General features: G+C 39.4%; 1 protein-coding gene across 1 annotated transcript in view; it reads left to right on the top strand.

Moving 5' to 3' along the window:
- The window catches only part of Smpx (small muscle protein X-linked), a 51,628-nt gene that overhangs the window by 17,286 nt on the left and 19,698 nt on the right, over positions 1-14,644 (top strand). Inside the window, exon 4 of the mRNA XM_028873216.2 lies at positions 4,915-5,066. Coding sequence (XP_028729049.1) covers positions 4,915-5,049 — 135 coding nt within the window. The 3' untranslated portion in view covers positions 5,050-5,066. The remainder of the gene's footprint in view (positions 1-4,914; positions 5,067-14,644) is intronic.

The following is a 14,644-nucleotide window of genomic DNA, read 5'->3' as shown; positions in this document are numbered from 1 at the left end:
TGCCCTCCTCAGGTGTATTGACTTGCGTGTGACTTTTCTGCTGATTCTGAGGGAGCTGGGATTAAGGTTTTAGAACATTTTATTAACACAAAAATCAGCCCATTTTAAATGGTAAGGATTTTTATGGCTTCTATATTTGGCCCACTATCTCAAACTTTCCTTAACCGACCTTGGTCCTGATTCTAACCTTTTCATCTGTGCACTTTCCTCATCATGATCCTAGCTCCTTGGCTTTAGCCTCAGATCAAGAGATTTTTTTTTGAGAGGAGGAAGTGTAGTATTTGAATAGTATCACCAAATTTTGGAATTTCAGCTACTAATTCTTCTGTCTGGGACTTGGGTCAAGTAGATGAATTTGTGTTAGCGAAGCAGGACCTCCTCCATCCCTCAGAGGGTTGCTGTCAGGAAGGAATAAATGGAATAATGGACATGGTATAGTCTGGTAGGTATGTGATAAATAACCAGTTCTTCAGAAATTGCCCTGATTATCCAATTTTTGTGAAAGATTCCAGGCCTCTTGCTCTGCAGGTTGTAAGAGGCCTGGGGAGTTTGAAGGGATGGTCATGGGACTCTGTCCTCACCTCCATTTATTTACCATTGTGTTATTCTTCCTCACCTTCCTCTTAAGCTGTATCTGTCACTATGACAGATAGTCAGAAGGTAGCTTAGTCCTCTTTTCTTGTGAAATTGGCTGATATAACAGTGGTGTGGGACTCACTTCTTCTTTTCTCTCTGTTGGGCAGGCAGCCTTGGGTTCTTCCCTGTACATGAATATCTTGCTTAGGAGGCTTAGGGAAGACCCTTTATATCACTCTTTTCTTATCCCTAGCCTGCTGGTTTGGACATACTGTAAAAAACTACTAAGGACCTATATCACCTGGATTGTGACAATATATTTTCCGACCACTCATGTATTCAAATGGCTAATTGATATTTCTCATAGGGTAGAGAGAGAAAGAGATCCTGAGCCCCTAGGGATGGTCTATACATTGTGAAACTCCTTGTTCTTGGGGTTCATTGGGTTGAGTAGAGAGCTAAGGCCGTTCCTTACCCAATACAAACAGATAGGGGCTCTTAGAGCTTGTGGGGTTTGAGGGACGAAGTGACATCATGGTTCAAACTCTGTTTTGGGCCTCAGAGTAAATTTCCCAGAGAAACATCACAAGGGGAGTCATTGAGTGGTTTGTCTTAGCTACAAGGTGCATCAAATAGGATTTTTGTGGGTTGGCTTGCGGCCCTAGTTACCTTCTGTGGCATAGTTTGAATGAGGAACTTGAATGTAAAATCAGAATAATTTCCACATCCACATTCATTACTGTAATCTGTATTTTCAAACTGAGAATTGCTTACATTCATAGAGTTCAGATTTGTTGCCAAGCCCAATGCTAACAGAATTTGAGTAATAACGTGTGATTTGTAGCACACCATCAATAACCAGAACAGCTTACCTCCGTCCTAGCCAGGTTAGACCCCCAGGTAAACTCAGAAGGTTTTTTGATCTTGACATTCTCTAAGAAGTGAACGAATGGACATATCCCAGCAGAAAAAAAGCCCGAGTCATTGGCTCTCTGACAAGGTGTGTGACCACTGGCTGTCTCTTGTGTACCTGGGGCTTCTGACCAGCCCTTTGCTTTGCCTACAGCCATGGACTGTACCTTCCAGATTTGGCTTGTTAGACATAGGCATGCACCAGGTACAGGGGACTTCTATCTACATCCTTTTGCATTAGAAAAGCAGTTGCTTGTTTGAAGTAACCTGAGGGTCCTGATGAGCCATTTCTAAGCCTCCAAATCACTCTTTAACTAAAATATCATTATTCTTAATACACTACATAATAATACATTGGGACTTTCTTTTAAATATTTCCTTATCATCTTGTCCCTTCACAAGATGCAAACATTATTTAATTCTAGTTCAGTCACTTCTTAGTTGTGAGGCTTTGGGTAATTTTTTATTTTTGTTTTTTAGCTTTTCCATATCTTAGTCTCAATGGTGAGGTAGGGATAAAAGCGGATCTGTAGAGCTGGTGTGAGAATTAAATGATTTAGCACATGTATCTTAGAGCAGCTAATAGTGTTTGCTGATGTCAGTGAGTTTTTAGTTTTGAACATGAATAAGTAGGTCAAACTCTCTTGCCTCGTATAAGAGCCTGGGGAAAAACTCAGTCCGGTATCTGGTAGCAAAGAAGGTCATGAAGATGAGGTAGCTTAGAAATGCTTCACCACACTGCAAAGTTTGGTAAATTCTCTGTGATTCCCAAGGCAGGCATTTCCCTTCACAGAATTGTCACTGAAGTGGGGAATGATGCTAGGCTTGGTAAGGTTTCCCTCACATTCTCTTCATTTACACTGAAGAATAAATAGCCTCTAGTTCCCTGCTGATTTGGGATATCTATGAAAAGGGCTATCCTCCACTATTCAAGTCAAACCCTCTTTATTCATGCTTTAGTTTACTGTAATTCTTATAACTCATTCACAGAAGCAGAGGAATCTGATTTCCATTGTTTTTAAAAGGTAGTAGAACTTCAGTGTAAAAATGTGCCCTGCTTCCTCAACAATATCATACTATCAAATTATTAAACATAGTGACAGTCTCCATTATATGCCACCTTACTAAATCAAATGCCAAGCCTTGTTTTGATAAGAAAATGAAAAAGAAACCAGTCCATTGAGGTCTTAATAACATAATAGGAAGATGTCTAGCATTAAATATTACCATTATTAATCTGTGTAAGTTCACCTTATAAATCTGCCCCCAGACATGTAAGTGTAGATGTTGGCTGTATGTGTTAAATGTGCTGGCCCTGGAAGTGATTCACCTGGGAACTTACCAGAAGGATCTAGAAACATTTTTCTCTTCATGCTTCTTTATTAAGATCTACCCACCTCCAACCGTGGGAGCATTTATAAGTGCTGAAACATTTTTCATTTCATTGCTACATATATTTAAGAAGAAGCAACACTTTACAGCCTTGTTAAAAATTCCTTCCTGAAAGCCCAGCAAAGAACATTCTGGAATACCGGGTTCTTCAAATGGGTGTTTTACCATTTTAATGACCTTTTCTGTATCTACACTTACAAATGATGAATATGTTTGCATGGAGAAAAGAAGCCAGGTGCTCTGTACATGGACCTAAGAAACAATATCTTCCAAGGATTTGCAACAGATACATCCTCATTGAGTTACTTAATCATTTAGTGTGGGTGGCACATTAGCTATTTAGTCAGGACTGTACCAGCTTCACAGAAAGTAACTACAGGAAGTCCCATTAGCCCTTACAAGAGGAATAACACCTCAGTCTTTATGCCTACTCATCCTCCCCAATAAACAATTTAAAAACATATCTATAAGGGACATATCTACCTAGAGATTTGTCAGAGTTCGGGGAAGCTTGAATACATTCTTCCTCTAGGTGCTAAACTATTTGAGAAGGAGACACAGGCAGGCACCAGACCTGGACTAACAGCACTAGCTTTAACGCTGTCCTTCACAGGAAGCAATGTGCACTTTCTTGTCTCTGACATGTGTATACACACACACACACACACACACACACACACACACACACACACACACAATTGGTTTACCCAATCCTTGGTTAAGCAGATGGAGCTATAACAGTTCTGCATTGGGAACTATGTCAGTTTGAGTCCTCTAAGAAACAGGTATTTAAGGTACAGAGTATTTATTGGGGGAAAACACTTATAAGGAAAGAGAGGAGAGAGCTACAGGAGAGATGCTGAGACACAGATGCAAGGGAAGAAGAGGGAGGGGCTTGGTAGAAGAAACCCAGACCTCAATGTGACTCTAAGGCCAACTCTCCAACCTAAATTTCTCCTGGGAGGAGTCCCTGTCTACCAGGTATGGGATCACCTTATGAATGCTGCTGTACTCAGTCATTTGTTACCAGTGGGTATAGTAAATGTGACCTCTGCATGGTTGATGGATGGATTTTAGTGACAAGGAGTTAGGGCAGTCACTCAGTTTCCCCTGAAGTAATCTGATCCAAGGAATGATATCCTGGCTGTTAGGGTGATCAGATGTCCTCCAATATCTTCCTTTCAGGCAAATAGGAAGAACAGACTAGCATGCAATGTTCTTCTCTAGTAACTAGATGGAGCTACACACAGCAACTTATCTTAATGTTTTATAGTCCTTTTCTGTTTGTGCTGGGTACATGCACATGGAAATTGATTATGGGATTAACTAGTTAAACAAAAATCATCAAGTATACATTCAACCTTCTGTCAATCAGGCCTAGAGGAGCCACACACAAAAAGAAAAGGCTGTGTGTCCCTCCCTAAAGCTGAGATTCTGTTAATGATAGGCAATTTATACTACTCAAAGAAGTGGACAAAGGTTGGCCTCTGTCATTCCCTCACACATTCAAAGATGTTTCCCTATGTCCTTCTGAGTTTGTTTATATTTCCCAAAGGAACCATATAGGACAAAAGGCTGACAACTACCATGCTCTGAACAGATTTTTGCAAACTCCTGGACTAATTGGGGCTAGCTGTGCAGTGATGTTTTACAGTTTTCTGCCATCAGTTAGCTGATGATGGTATGATACTAAATCAAAGTCAGTCACTTTTAGAATATGCTTTTGTGAGAAACACAGCTCCTTCTAACTGTTGGCAGTATTTATTAGTTACCAGACATTGAACTGTTACCTAATGTGTCCTAAGTCACATGGACAGGACTTTTTCCCTTACAACATTATTTTACATTCCTGTACAAATTTCAGGGAATTTTGTTGAAACTCTAAGGCTATATAAATAGAGGAGAAAGGCACCATGCTAGAATCACACTCTGATTTTCTTTCTTTGACATTTGTTTTCCTTCTCTATGCCATGAACCAGAGAGATGAAATATCCTTGTTTTTGGTGAGTTGAATTTCTTCTTCTTTCTTTTCAGGGGGCTCCTCCTGCTTCAGAGGAAGAGAAGAAGCCAATTCCTGGAGCAAAGAAACTTCCAGGACCTGCTGTCAACCTACTGGAGATCCAGAATGTTAAAAGCGAACTGAAATATGTCCCCAAAACAGAACATTAGTTCAAAGAGGAAAAAAGGTGAGTGGAAAACCAGTCTCTTTGTCTGAAAATGACCATTATCAAAAGGAGGAATCTCTACCAGGAGTGTTCAGTTAAGACAGCATTTTTGTGTATTGTTTTCGGTGAAAGCCACACCTTTGGGTTTATCTTATTCCATAACTGCTTGGAGAACTAGTGGGGCTGTTTGCCTATTTATTGGTCCCTTTCTGATCATTCTTCTAGTTAGAGAAGGATGAAGTTAGGTGAGGGCAGGTCATTGCATGTGTATTTCCCCACCATATGCCATAAAGAATAATGAACTATTGCTTTGGCAAGAGGATTTGACAAACAAGTACCTGTATAGATTTGGAAGTGAGAGGAGGCAGCACTACATGCATTCAGGCCTCACAAAAAGAGGTCACCAGAATATGTGCAAGGCACACCAAGAAGGTCTGGGTCTGATGGAAAAAGACTAAGTGTGGGTGCAGATGGAAAAAGAATAGATCTGAAACTGTGCCTGTAGATGCAAAAAGAGTAGGTCCAAAACTATGTAGGCTGCTCCAAAAAGGCACATGAAACACTTATTTTCATTTTAATGTTCAGCAATGATTCCATGGTAAGAACTCAGCCAACCTACTGCCTGCAGATCTGGTTCCTATTAACTGGAATAGAAATTCTGCCAACAGACAGAGTATGGGTTCACCAAATCATGGCTCTTTCTCCTAGGAGACACTAGGAGCAAATCTGTCCTTTACCAGAATTACTGAACTCCACCATGCACAACCTCTTTCATCCCTTAAACAGAAGTCTGGAGGAAAATCTCCATGGGAACATGCAATAGGCTTTTTCTCTTATTGATTGTCCATCATTCATTTGTCTCTCCATCAATTTAATCAATATTTATGGATGGCAGAAATATTCACCACTTGCCACTGTGTGAAGAGCGTTATATCCACTTTTTTTTTTTTCATGAAAGGGTCTTAATTTATAGCTGAAGTTAGGCTGGAGCTCTCTGTAACCTAGGCCAGCCTCAAACTCATGGCACTCATGTCAATCCTCCTACCTCAGCCTCTCTAGTACTGGGGTCAGAGGCATGGGCCCCTATGCTAGGCTCTAACGTTTCTTATAAGCTTCATAATGCCCAATTATCATTTTCATTCTTGAAATGAGTCCTAGGGAGACTGATACTATCAGTTACCTACTTGTCACACAGCTTCACCACACCATACAGATTGATTGCACATACCCTCCCTGCACTCGGGTTGAATATTGACTTTTTAGATAGCACTAATAATATTAGTGGGACAGTCCAGTGGGTTGTCATGGTGTTATTTATGTTAAACTTATCTAGACTGTGTAAAGACATTTTCAAACTAGTTTGGGAGTGGTGGTGGCACATGCCTTTAATCCCAGCACTCGGGAGGCAGAGGCAGGTAGATCTCTGTGAGTTCGAAGCCAGCCTGGTCTACAGAGGCAGATCCAGGAGAGGCACAAAGCTACACAGAGAAACCCTGTCTTGAAAAACCAAAAAAAAACAAAAAACAAAAACAACAACAACAACAACAAAAAAAAAAAAACCCAAAAAACAAAACAAAACAAAAAACAACTTCTTGGGGTTGGGAATTTAGCTCAGTGGTAGAGCGCTTGCCTAGCAAGCACAAGGCCCTGGGTTCGGTCCTCAGCTCTGAAAAACAAAAACAAAAACAAAACAAAACAAAAAAAAATAGTTTGGTTGAAAAGATTTTTTCTAGAGGAAGAGAGGAGCTAGCTGGTTTGCCTCCTTCCTGCCCTCCCTCCTCCCTCCCTCCACCCACCCCCTTCCCTTTTTTAGATAGATTTTCACTATATTGTTCAGACTGGCCTCAAACTTACTATCCTCATGCCTCATCCTATCAAGTGCTGGGAAAGGAGGAATGTACCACCATGCTCACCTTAGAATCTGCTTTGAGTTAAAATAAAATGACAACATGTAGTGTTTTTTTTTTTTTTTTTTTTTTAACACAATTACATAAGAGAAGGAAGGAGTGAGAATGGAACAAATTCCATTCCATGGCCACAGAATAAAGCTCAGGGACCTGGATCGGGACACAGCTACCTGAGTGGGAAATAACTGGCAGATAAGTGCATGAACTTGTTATTTATAAAATAGCAGAACAAACTAATGACTATTATGCTCAGCTCTGTTTGAGTTGCCAAACTGACATGAAATCTTTGAGAAGGTTTTTGATCAAACTGTGGAATTTCTTGTTGACAAAGACCAGAGAAGGGATATGGACATTTTGTAATATTTATTAACATCACCCAACCAAAGCTGTTTAAACACATGAATTTGTGTGTGTGTGTATTATGTACATATGTGTGGATGCAAGTGTTTGTGCATGTGAAGGCCAGAGCCAGGTATCTGGTATCTTCCTTAATTGCTCTTCACCTTTATTTATTTATTTATTTATTTATTTATTTATTTATTTATTCATTTATTCATTTGTTTGTTTGTTTGCTTGTTTGAACCTGAATCTCACCAATTTGCCTAGTCTGTCTGGCCAGCAATCCCAAGGGACCCACTTGTCTTCACCCTTTTCCCTTGTGCTAGGGTTATACATGTGCATAGCAGCTCTATGGCCAACTTGTATATGGCTGCTGAGGATCTGAATTTAGCTCTTCATGCTCCTCTAGCAAGCACTTGACCCACTGATCCATCTTCCAGCCCCTAGAAACATGCATTAGTGTGCGTGGGTGGGTCTGGGAGACAGAGGTCAAGGCAGGGTACCTTCCTCTAATGACCTTTTTCTTGTGAGGTTTTTAAACTTTACTTATTACTGCTGTGTGTGCATGCATGTGAGCATGCACATGCATGCCATAGTGTGTGTGTGTGTGTGTGTGTGTGTGTGTGTGTGTGTGTGTGTGTGTGTAGATTACAGGTCAAGTTTGTGGAGTTGGTTCTCCCCACCTTTACATGGGTTCCAGGCATCAAATTTGAGTTATGTGGCAAGTGCCTTTACCTACTGAAGTATCTTGTAGAACAATCTGCCATTTTTTCCCACTAAATTTTTTTTACAATTTCATATACATATATGCATTTTGGTCCTTCTCTCATCCTCTCCCATTTCCTTGCCAGTGCTATCAGCCCTTTCTCTTTCCCATAAATCTCTTCTCTTTATTTCTCAGTTTTGATTTTGTTTGGTGTCACAGCGTTTTATCAGGACCTTCTGTGTGATCCTGAGTTTGTAACTAACGATAACCTGCTGGGCCCCCATGGATGTATAACTTGATACCATATTTCACTCTCTCCCAGACTCTGTCACTTGCCTGCTGATCAGCTATATGTAATAGGGCCCACCATGTTCCTTCCTCCTCTACAGCTGACTGTTAACAGAGCCTGACTTTTATGGACCTGGTACCACTAGGCACAGCTGATATGAATTCTTGATAGCCATTTCAGAGTCCTGCTTAGAAGATGTTATTTCACAGCCCTTTTCCCCATCCTCAAGCTCTTATAGACTTTCCACCCCATTTTCTGTAGTATTCACTGAACCTTAAGGGGATGGTATAAACCTTAATGGAGTCTTAGTGCTCAACTATGCGTTACTGTCAACATTTTGTGCAGTCATTCACTGTAAGAAGAATCTCCCCTGTGTAAAGCTGAGAATAGCCTTTATTTGTGGGTGTAAGCGTAGATATTTAGATATTTAGGAGGTGGTTTGTTGCTATGTCAACCCAGCTAAGCAGCCACCTTAGCCACCATCACCTCCACTGAAGGATATAAGACCTCTTCTGTCATAGTTTTTTGGACCAGATTTACATTATTAAGCATGGATTTCTTCGTAGAGAAAGTCTCAAGTAGGAAGTAGCCGGTTACCCCCATAACAATTGTGTCATCATTACATAAATGGGCATATTTTTGCCTAGTGTTATAGTTTATAGAGTTCACAAATGGGGTAGATCACTAATGCCTTTGTTTTATAGCATCCTGCATGGTGCCATCTGGTACCATAAGAGCAGATCCATCAGGGAGGAATCTAGTTTAGTTCAAGCTTGACTTGTGGTGAACCTCACCTTTTTTCCGGTTGCAATTAACATAGTCTTTATTTATTGCAGAGAAATAACATTTGCCAAGTATATTAAAGAAGGGTGGCTAGTAGGCAGGCACATTATGCATATTAGCTAAATCTTGGATAGTATCTACCTGTCACAAAAATTAAATAATCAAGATTCACCTTGTTTTTTGAGGCAAGGTCCCCTCACTGAATCTGAAACTCATGATTTTGATAGATTGGCCAGCCGGTGAGCCCATGGAATCCCACCTGTCTTCACCAAACCCAGTACTGGGGTTATAGGCATGTGCCTCCATGTCTGAATTTTCCCCGGGGAAACCTTTACTCACATTGGGAACCAGACCAGGCAATAGCAGCACAGAGATAGCACATATCATGTCTTAACCAAGAGACATGGGACATTTCTTAGAGGGTTCCCAAGCCAATGTGGAGCATAGGATGGGATGGGGAAAGTAGGGTATTCAGCCATGTCACACTGAGGATTCTTTTGGATGAGACTGAAGGTAGCCAGATGTTAACTTAAGAAAGTCCAAGAACTAGATACAGAGACAGGACTAGCAGAAAGGTGTGAAAATCATGTATTTTCTGACCTCCTTGTGTCTCTTCATTCCTGCATTATTGGGAATCCCACAGACCTACCAATGGTCTGGGGAACCTGAAAAATTACTTGGGTTTGGAGTCCAAATAGGTTCTCTCCATTTGTCTCTTTCTTCACTCTCCTGTCAGACTACAGGTGTTTGGTAAAGAACTCATAAGTAGCTTGTGGAACCTGTACACTTTCTTCTCTCTGTACTAAGATGTACAGATAGAAACTTTGGCCTTTGTTGTTAGGATACCTAAGATTTGGTAGAAAGATAGAGAATATCAGAGGGTAGATAAGTCATGAGTTAGGGGGTTCATTTTGAAGATATCTGATGGTTGCTTTGACCCACTAAGTAGATAAAAAACATGCTCGATAGTATTACTTTGGAAAAGGAGACAGTCAGTGGTAGGGACAATTTTAGGGTACTGGGAAGGGATAGCCTCTAGACATATGGGATCTGCAGGACCTTATTAATAAGCTAGCTTGTTAGGATCAAATAGTTCCTTTTAGGCAGTACTGCAAAAACTTTTAGGGCTGAGCAAAGCAAGACTGTACAACTTGTCTGTAGTATCTCTTCTTTTTCCAGTGGTAAAAGAGCTCACTGCTAACAAAACATTAGAGAGAAACAATGGAAGTATTAAGGTGGTAACACTACAGCAATTACAAGAAAAGAAGTGATTAACGGGGTGAAATCTAAGAATTTTACAATTATGCAAATGAACAGCAAGATAGCAGCAATTGAAAACCCTGGGACTGATGAAGCTCTAGAGAGAAACCATTATTCTGAAGTCATAGGCATTCTGCTACTCAGTGGTGAACATAGGCTTTGTGGCAGGCACACTTCACATGTTATTATACCTACTAAACTAGGGACTCTGAGAAATGCAAAACGTTTTTGTGGTTTCCTTTTTTTGGTTTTTCAAGACAGGGTTTCTCTGTGTAGCCTTGGCTGTCCTGGAACTTGCTCTGTAGACCAGGTTGGCCTCAAATTCACAGAGATCCTCCTGCCTCTGCCTCCCAAGTGCAGGGATTAAAGGCATGTGCCAGCACTGCTTGCCTGTGGCTTGTCATTTTTTTTTTTTAAAGATTTATTTATTTATTATGTATACAGTGTTCTGCTTGCAAGCATCCCTTCAGGCCAGAAGAGGGCACCAGATCTCATTACAGATGGTAGTGAGCCACCATGTGGTTGCTGGAAATTGAACTCAGGACCTTTGGAAGAGCAGCCAGTGCTCTTAACTTCTGAGCCATCTCTCCAGCTCGTGGCTTGTCATTTTTAAATCAATACGTACACATTTATTTATGGCGTATGATGTGGTAATTCAGTATATATAACCAATCAAAGCAGGGTGATCAGCATGTCTCTCTCCTTAAATATTTGTAATTTTATACTGGGAAGCTTCACATTCTTAGTTCTTTATAACATATTTAGTAGACTGTTGGGAAGTGTTGTCATTCAACTATGTTGTAACATGCCGCAACCCGTTACTCTCACATGACTGAGAGTTACATCTATTATGTAACTTTTCTCCATTCCACCTCCCCCTACCCTTCCTAATCTCCAGCAACCACTGTTCTATGATCAACTTCCACGAAACCAGTATTTACAATGTAAATTGTAACCAGTATTACAAATGCAGCTTCCACATATGGGTAAGAACCATGCGCCCTTCCTTTTAAAACACTTAACATAAAGACCTCCAGCTCCATCCATGGTGCTTCAAATCACATAGATTTTCACTTTTTATGGCCAAATGCTATTCCACTGTGTATATATGTCACATTTTCTTTGTATATCCATCCATCACTACACACATCATTTCATTTTAAAAATGCAAACCGGGAGCTGGAGAGATGGTTCAGAAGTAAAGAGCACTTGCCCCTCTTGCCTAGGGCCTTGGTACACTTCCTAGCACCCATACGGCAGCTCTCAATGCTCTGTAACTCCAGTTCCGGGGTAGCCCTCTTCTGCCCTCTTCTTCAGGCATGCACATGGTGCACATATGTACATGCAGGCAAAACATTTATAAAATAAAAATCATCTTTTTAAAAAATGAAAACATTTTTATAATTCTTAGTAATTCATAGATTTTGGTAATGTGTAAAAATAATAATTTGTGGAATTAATCCCATTTGTAATTACCAGCTAAGGAAGGCACTTTCATTTTTGCTAATACAAATACATTTATTATGCAAATGTATAACAAAATATATAAAATCAAAGAAAATGTAATTTTCAGCAACTTGTTGGCTTTAGTTTTAAAAGAGCATTTATGTCTAGATAAGACATATTTGCTAACCAGCCATCCAGAGATATGTCATCTCCCAAAAAGGAGAACATAAGGTACTCATTACTCTTAAATGTTAAACATTATGTATCACTGTCACTCTTGCTTATTCAAGTGCTAATTGACAGGAGGGCAAATTGATGGACCCACATACTTCATAAGTAGTGTACTTAGCACTTAACAGCAGGCCCCCAAAAATGGGGGAAGCAAAAGCTGACAGAATTGGACTGAGACATAGACATTTAATAATAATAATAATAATTGAGGACTTATTTCCCACGTGTAGTAATAGGTGGGTATGGTCACTCATGTCTATAATCTCAGCATTAAGGAGGCTGAGGAAGGGAGATCTCCATAAATTCAAGGCCATTGTGGACTACATACTGAGCTAAAGGCCAGCCTTGGCTACAGAGTAAAACCCTGCCTCAAAAAAATCCCACTTTTAGTAAAAGAGCAATAAGAAATAGAAGATGTGAGCAGCAAAGGAAACCAACTAGACTTTATAGGCACAAATAGATCAGTCTACTGAACAAGTAAAGAGTATACATCCTTCTCTAGTACACAAGAACATTGTCTACAATGTTCTCTATGTTGAACACAAAACAAGTCTTAATAAATGAATAAGGATTAAAGTCATACACAATAGATAAAATTATTTAAAATTATGACTCAATAACAGAGAAAGTTTAGAAATTCACAAACTTGTGGAACTCCAAAAGCACATTCTAAAATAACTAATGAGTCAACAAAAATATCACAAAAGAAATGAGAAGCATTTTTAGATTAATAGGAAAAATCTACAGCTTACTGAAATGTGTGGGATGCAGTGAAATCAGAGGTTATATAGAGAGCTTCCATGTAGACAATTATGCTTTAAAAATGAAGATCTCACATCAATAACCAAATCAATAACATCTCTGTATTTGGGAAATGTGATTAATATTAATTTGCAAACGGAAACATCTTTATCAAATGACAAATAATAATATGTTCAAAATCTATTTATATAGACCCTAAACAAAAAAAACCCTGTGGCTCATGCCTATAATATCAACACTTTGGAGGCTGTGAGACAGGAGAATTATTGTGACCTCCAGGTCAGCTTGGGCTAAAGAGTGTTTAGCCTTAAACTCTGCCTTAAAACCCAGAACAAGCAACCAAATTTTAAAAAATCCCCTAAGAAACTATGGAAAGAATGTAACAGAATCTGGGGAGTAGAAGATAATTGCATAAAATAATTGCCTCTCTTAGTATAATACTTTGATCACTTTCATCTAGCTCTCTACATGTAAATATGGGGTACTCTATAACCAAGGTGCTAACAATATGGAGATTTGGAGTCATAAAGACGTGGTCTCATTTCTTTCTACCTTTGCAACTTTGTTAATTTTATAATAAGCAGAGAACAGCATACCCTGTATGTGGTAGCTTTGAAGCATAGGGGGCTGCTTCTAGAAAAGTATATGTAAGCACAATGCCTTGGTTAGGCAAGGACTCATGTGGTGAGAGCTGGTTCTTACAGCCTCTTTTTCTTGACATACCATCATTCATAGCTTTTCTACAGTTTTGCATCTTGCTTTTTCCACCATACAGTTTATCATAAGAGTGATTGTTTTCATGTTGCTTTGCAGCCTCCAGGACTAACATGATTTATTTTTCGTAGTCTGACTTATCATGATTTCAGAACCTAGTCTCTCTGCCAGAAGACAGAGGACTGATTTATTGATTTATGTAGAACTATATGTAAAAAAGGAAAATAAGACCTAAAAGATTCTCCTAATGTCTTCTATATAGTTTGCTGGGCATTTTTGATTTTTGTCCTCAATTTTGATGTGTTCTCTGCTTTGACCCAATTACATAGGCTCTATTCTTTTTCTCTAAATGAAATGGTTGGAGTTTTTTTTTTTAACTCGTTAGTGAAGCTTCCTCTCTTTTGATTTGTAACCATCCTTTTGCTACTCTTCACGTGGCTAGGAGAAGGAGAGTTTCTTCAGTGGTTCTGAACTACATAAGGGTTTCATTCATTCATTTTGTTGTCTTGTAAAGCTTTTGTGTTAGGACCTGTTTACAAGTTGCGTAGAAACAATTGGCTCAGGACCCGATTCTACAGATTTGTGTAAACTGGCATCTAACTTTTCCTGGACCAAAGGACAGTCATGACTGGCACATGCTTTACTTTCAATATTGTAGAATGCTTTTCTCCACACAGTGATTTATAACCTAGGATATAGGAGTGGTGTGTGTGTGTGTGTGTGTGTGTGTGTGTGTGTGTGTGTGTGTGTGTGTTGTCCTTCAGGGGCCATTTGGTAATATCTGGATACATTGGTGTGCAGGGTGGGCAGGAAGACAAGGATATTGTTAAACACCCCATAATGTTCAGAACAGCTCCAACAACAAAGAATTATCTGCCTCCAAATGTCAGTAGTGCTAGCAAAGAATAAACCCAATTTTCTGCTTGAGAGATCAATGTCATATCCAGCAAACTTCCCTTTCTAAGCAACCTATTCAATGCACTTTATAGAAATTAAGATGACAATAAAAAGAGTATAGGAATTAACTACCTAACATGCATAGTTTTAACCATAATTATATCTTGTGGAAATAAGACACTCAGATATAGTTCTTTTTATCCATTAGTAAATTAGATATTTATAATATATGTAATATACTTACATGGGATATAGTATTTATCTC

This window comes from Peromyscus leucopus, chromosome X (assembly GCF_004664715.2).
Source record: "Peromyscus leucopus breed LL Stock chromosome X, UCI_PerLeu_2.1, whole genome shotgun sequence".
Lineage (NCBI taxonomy): Eukaryota > Metazoa > Chordata > Mammalia > Rodentia > Cricetidae > Peromyscus > Peromyscus leucopus.
This window is presented reverse-complemented; position numbering and strand designations above follow the sequence as displayed.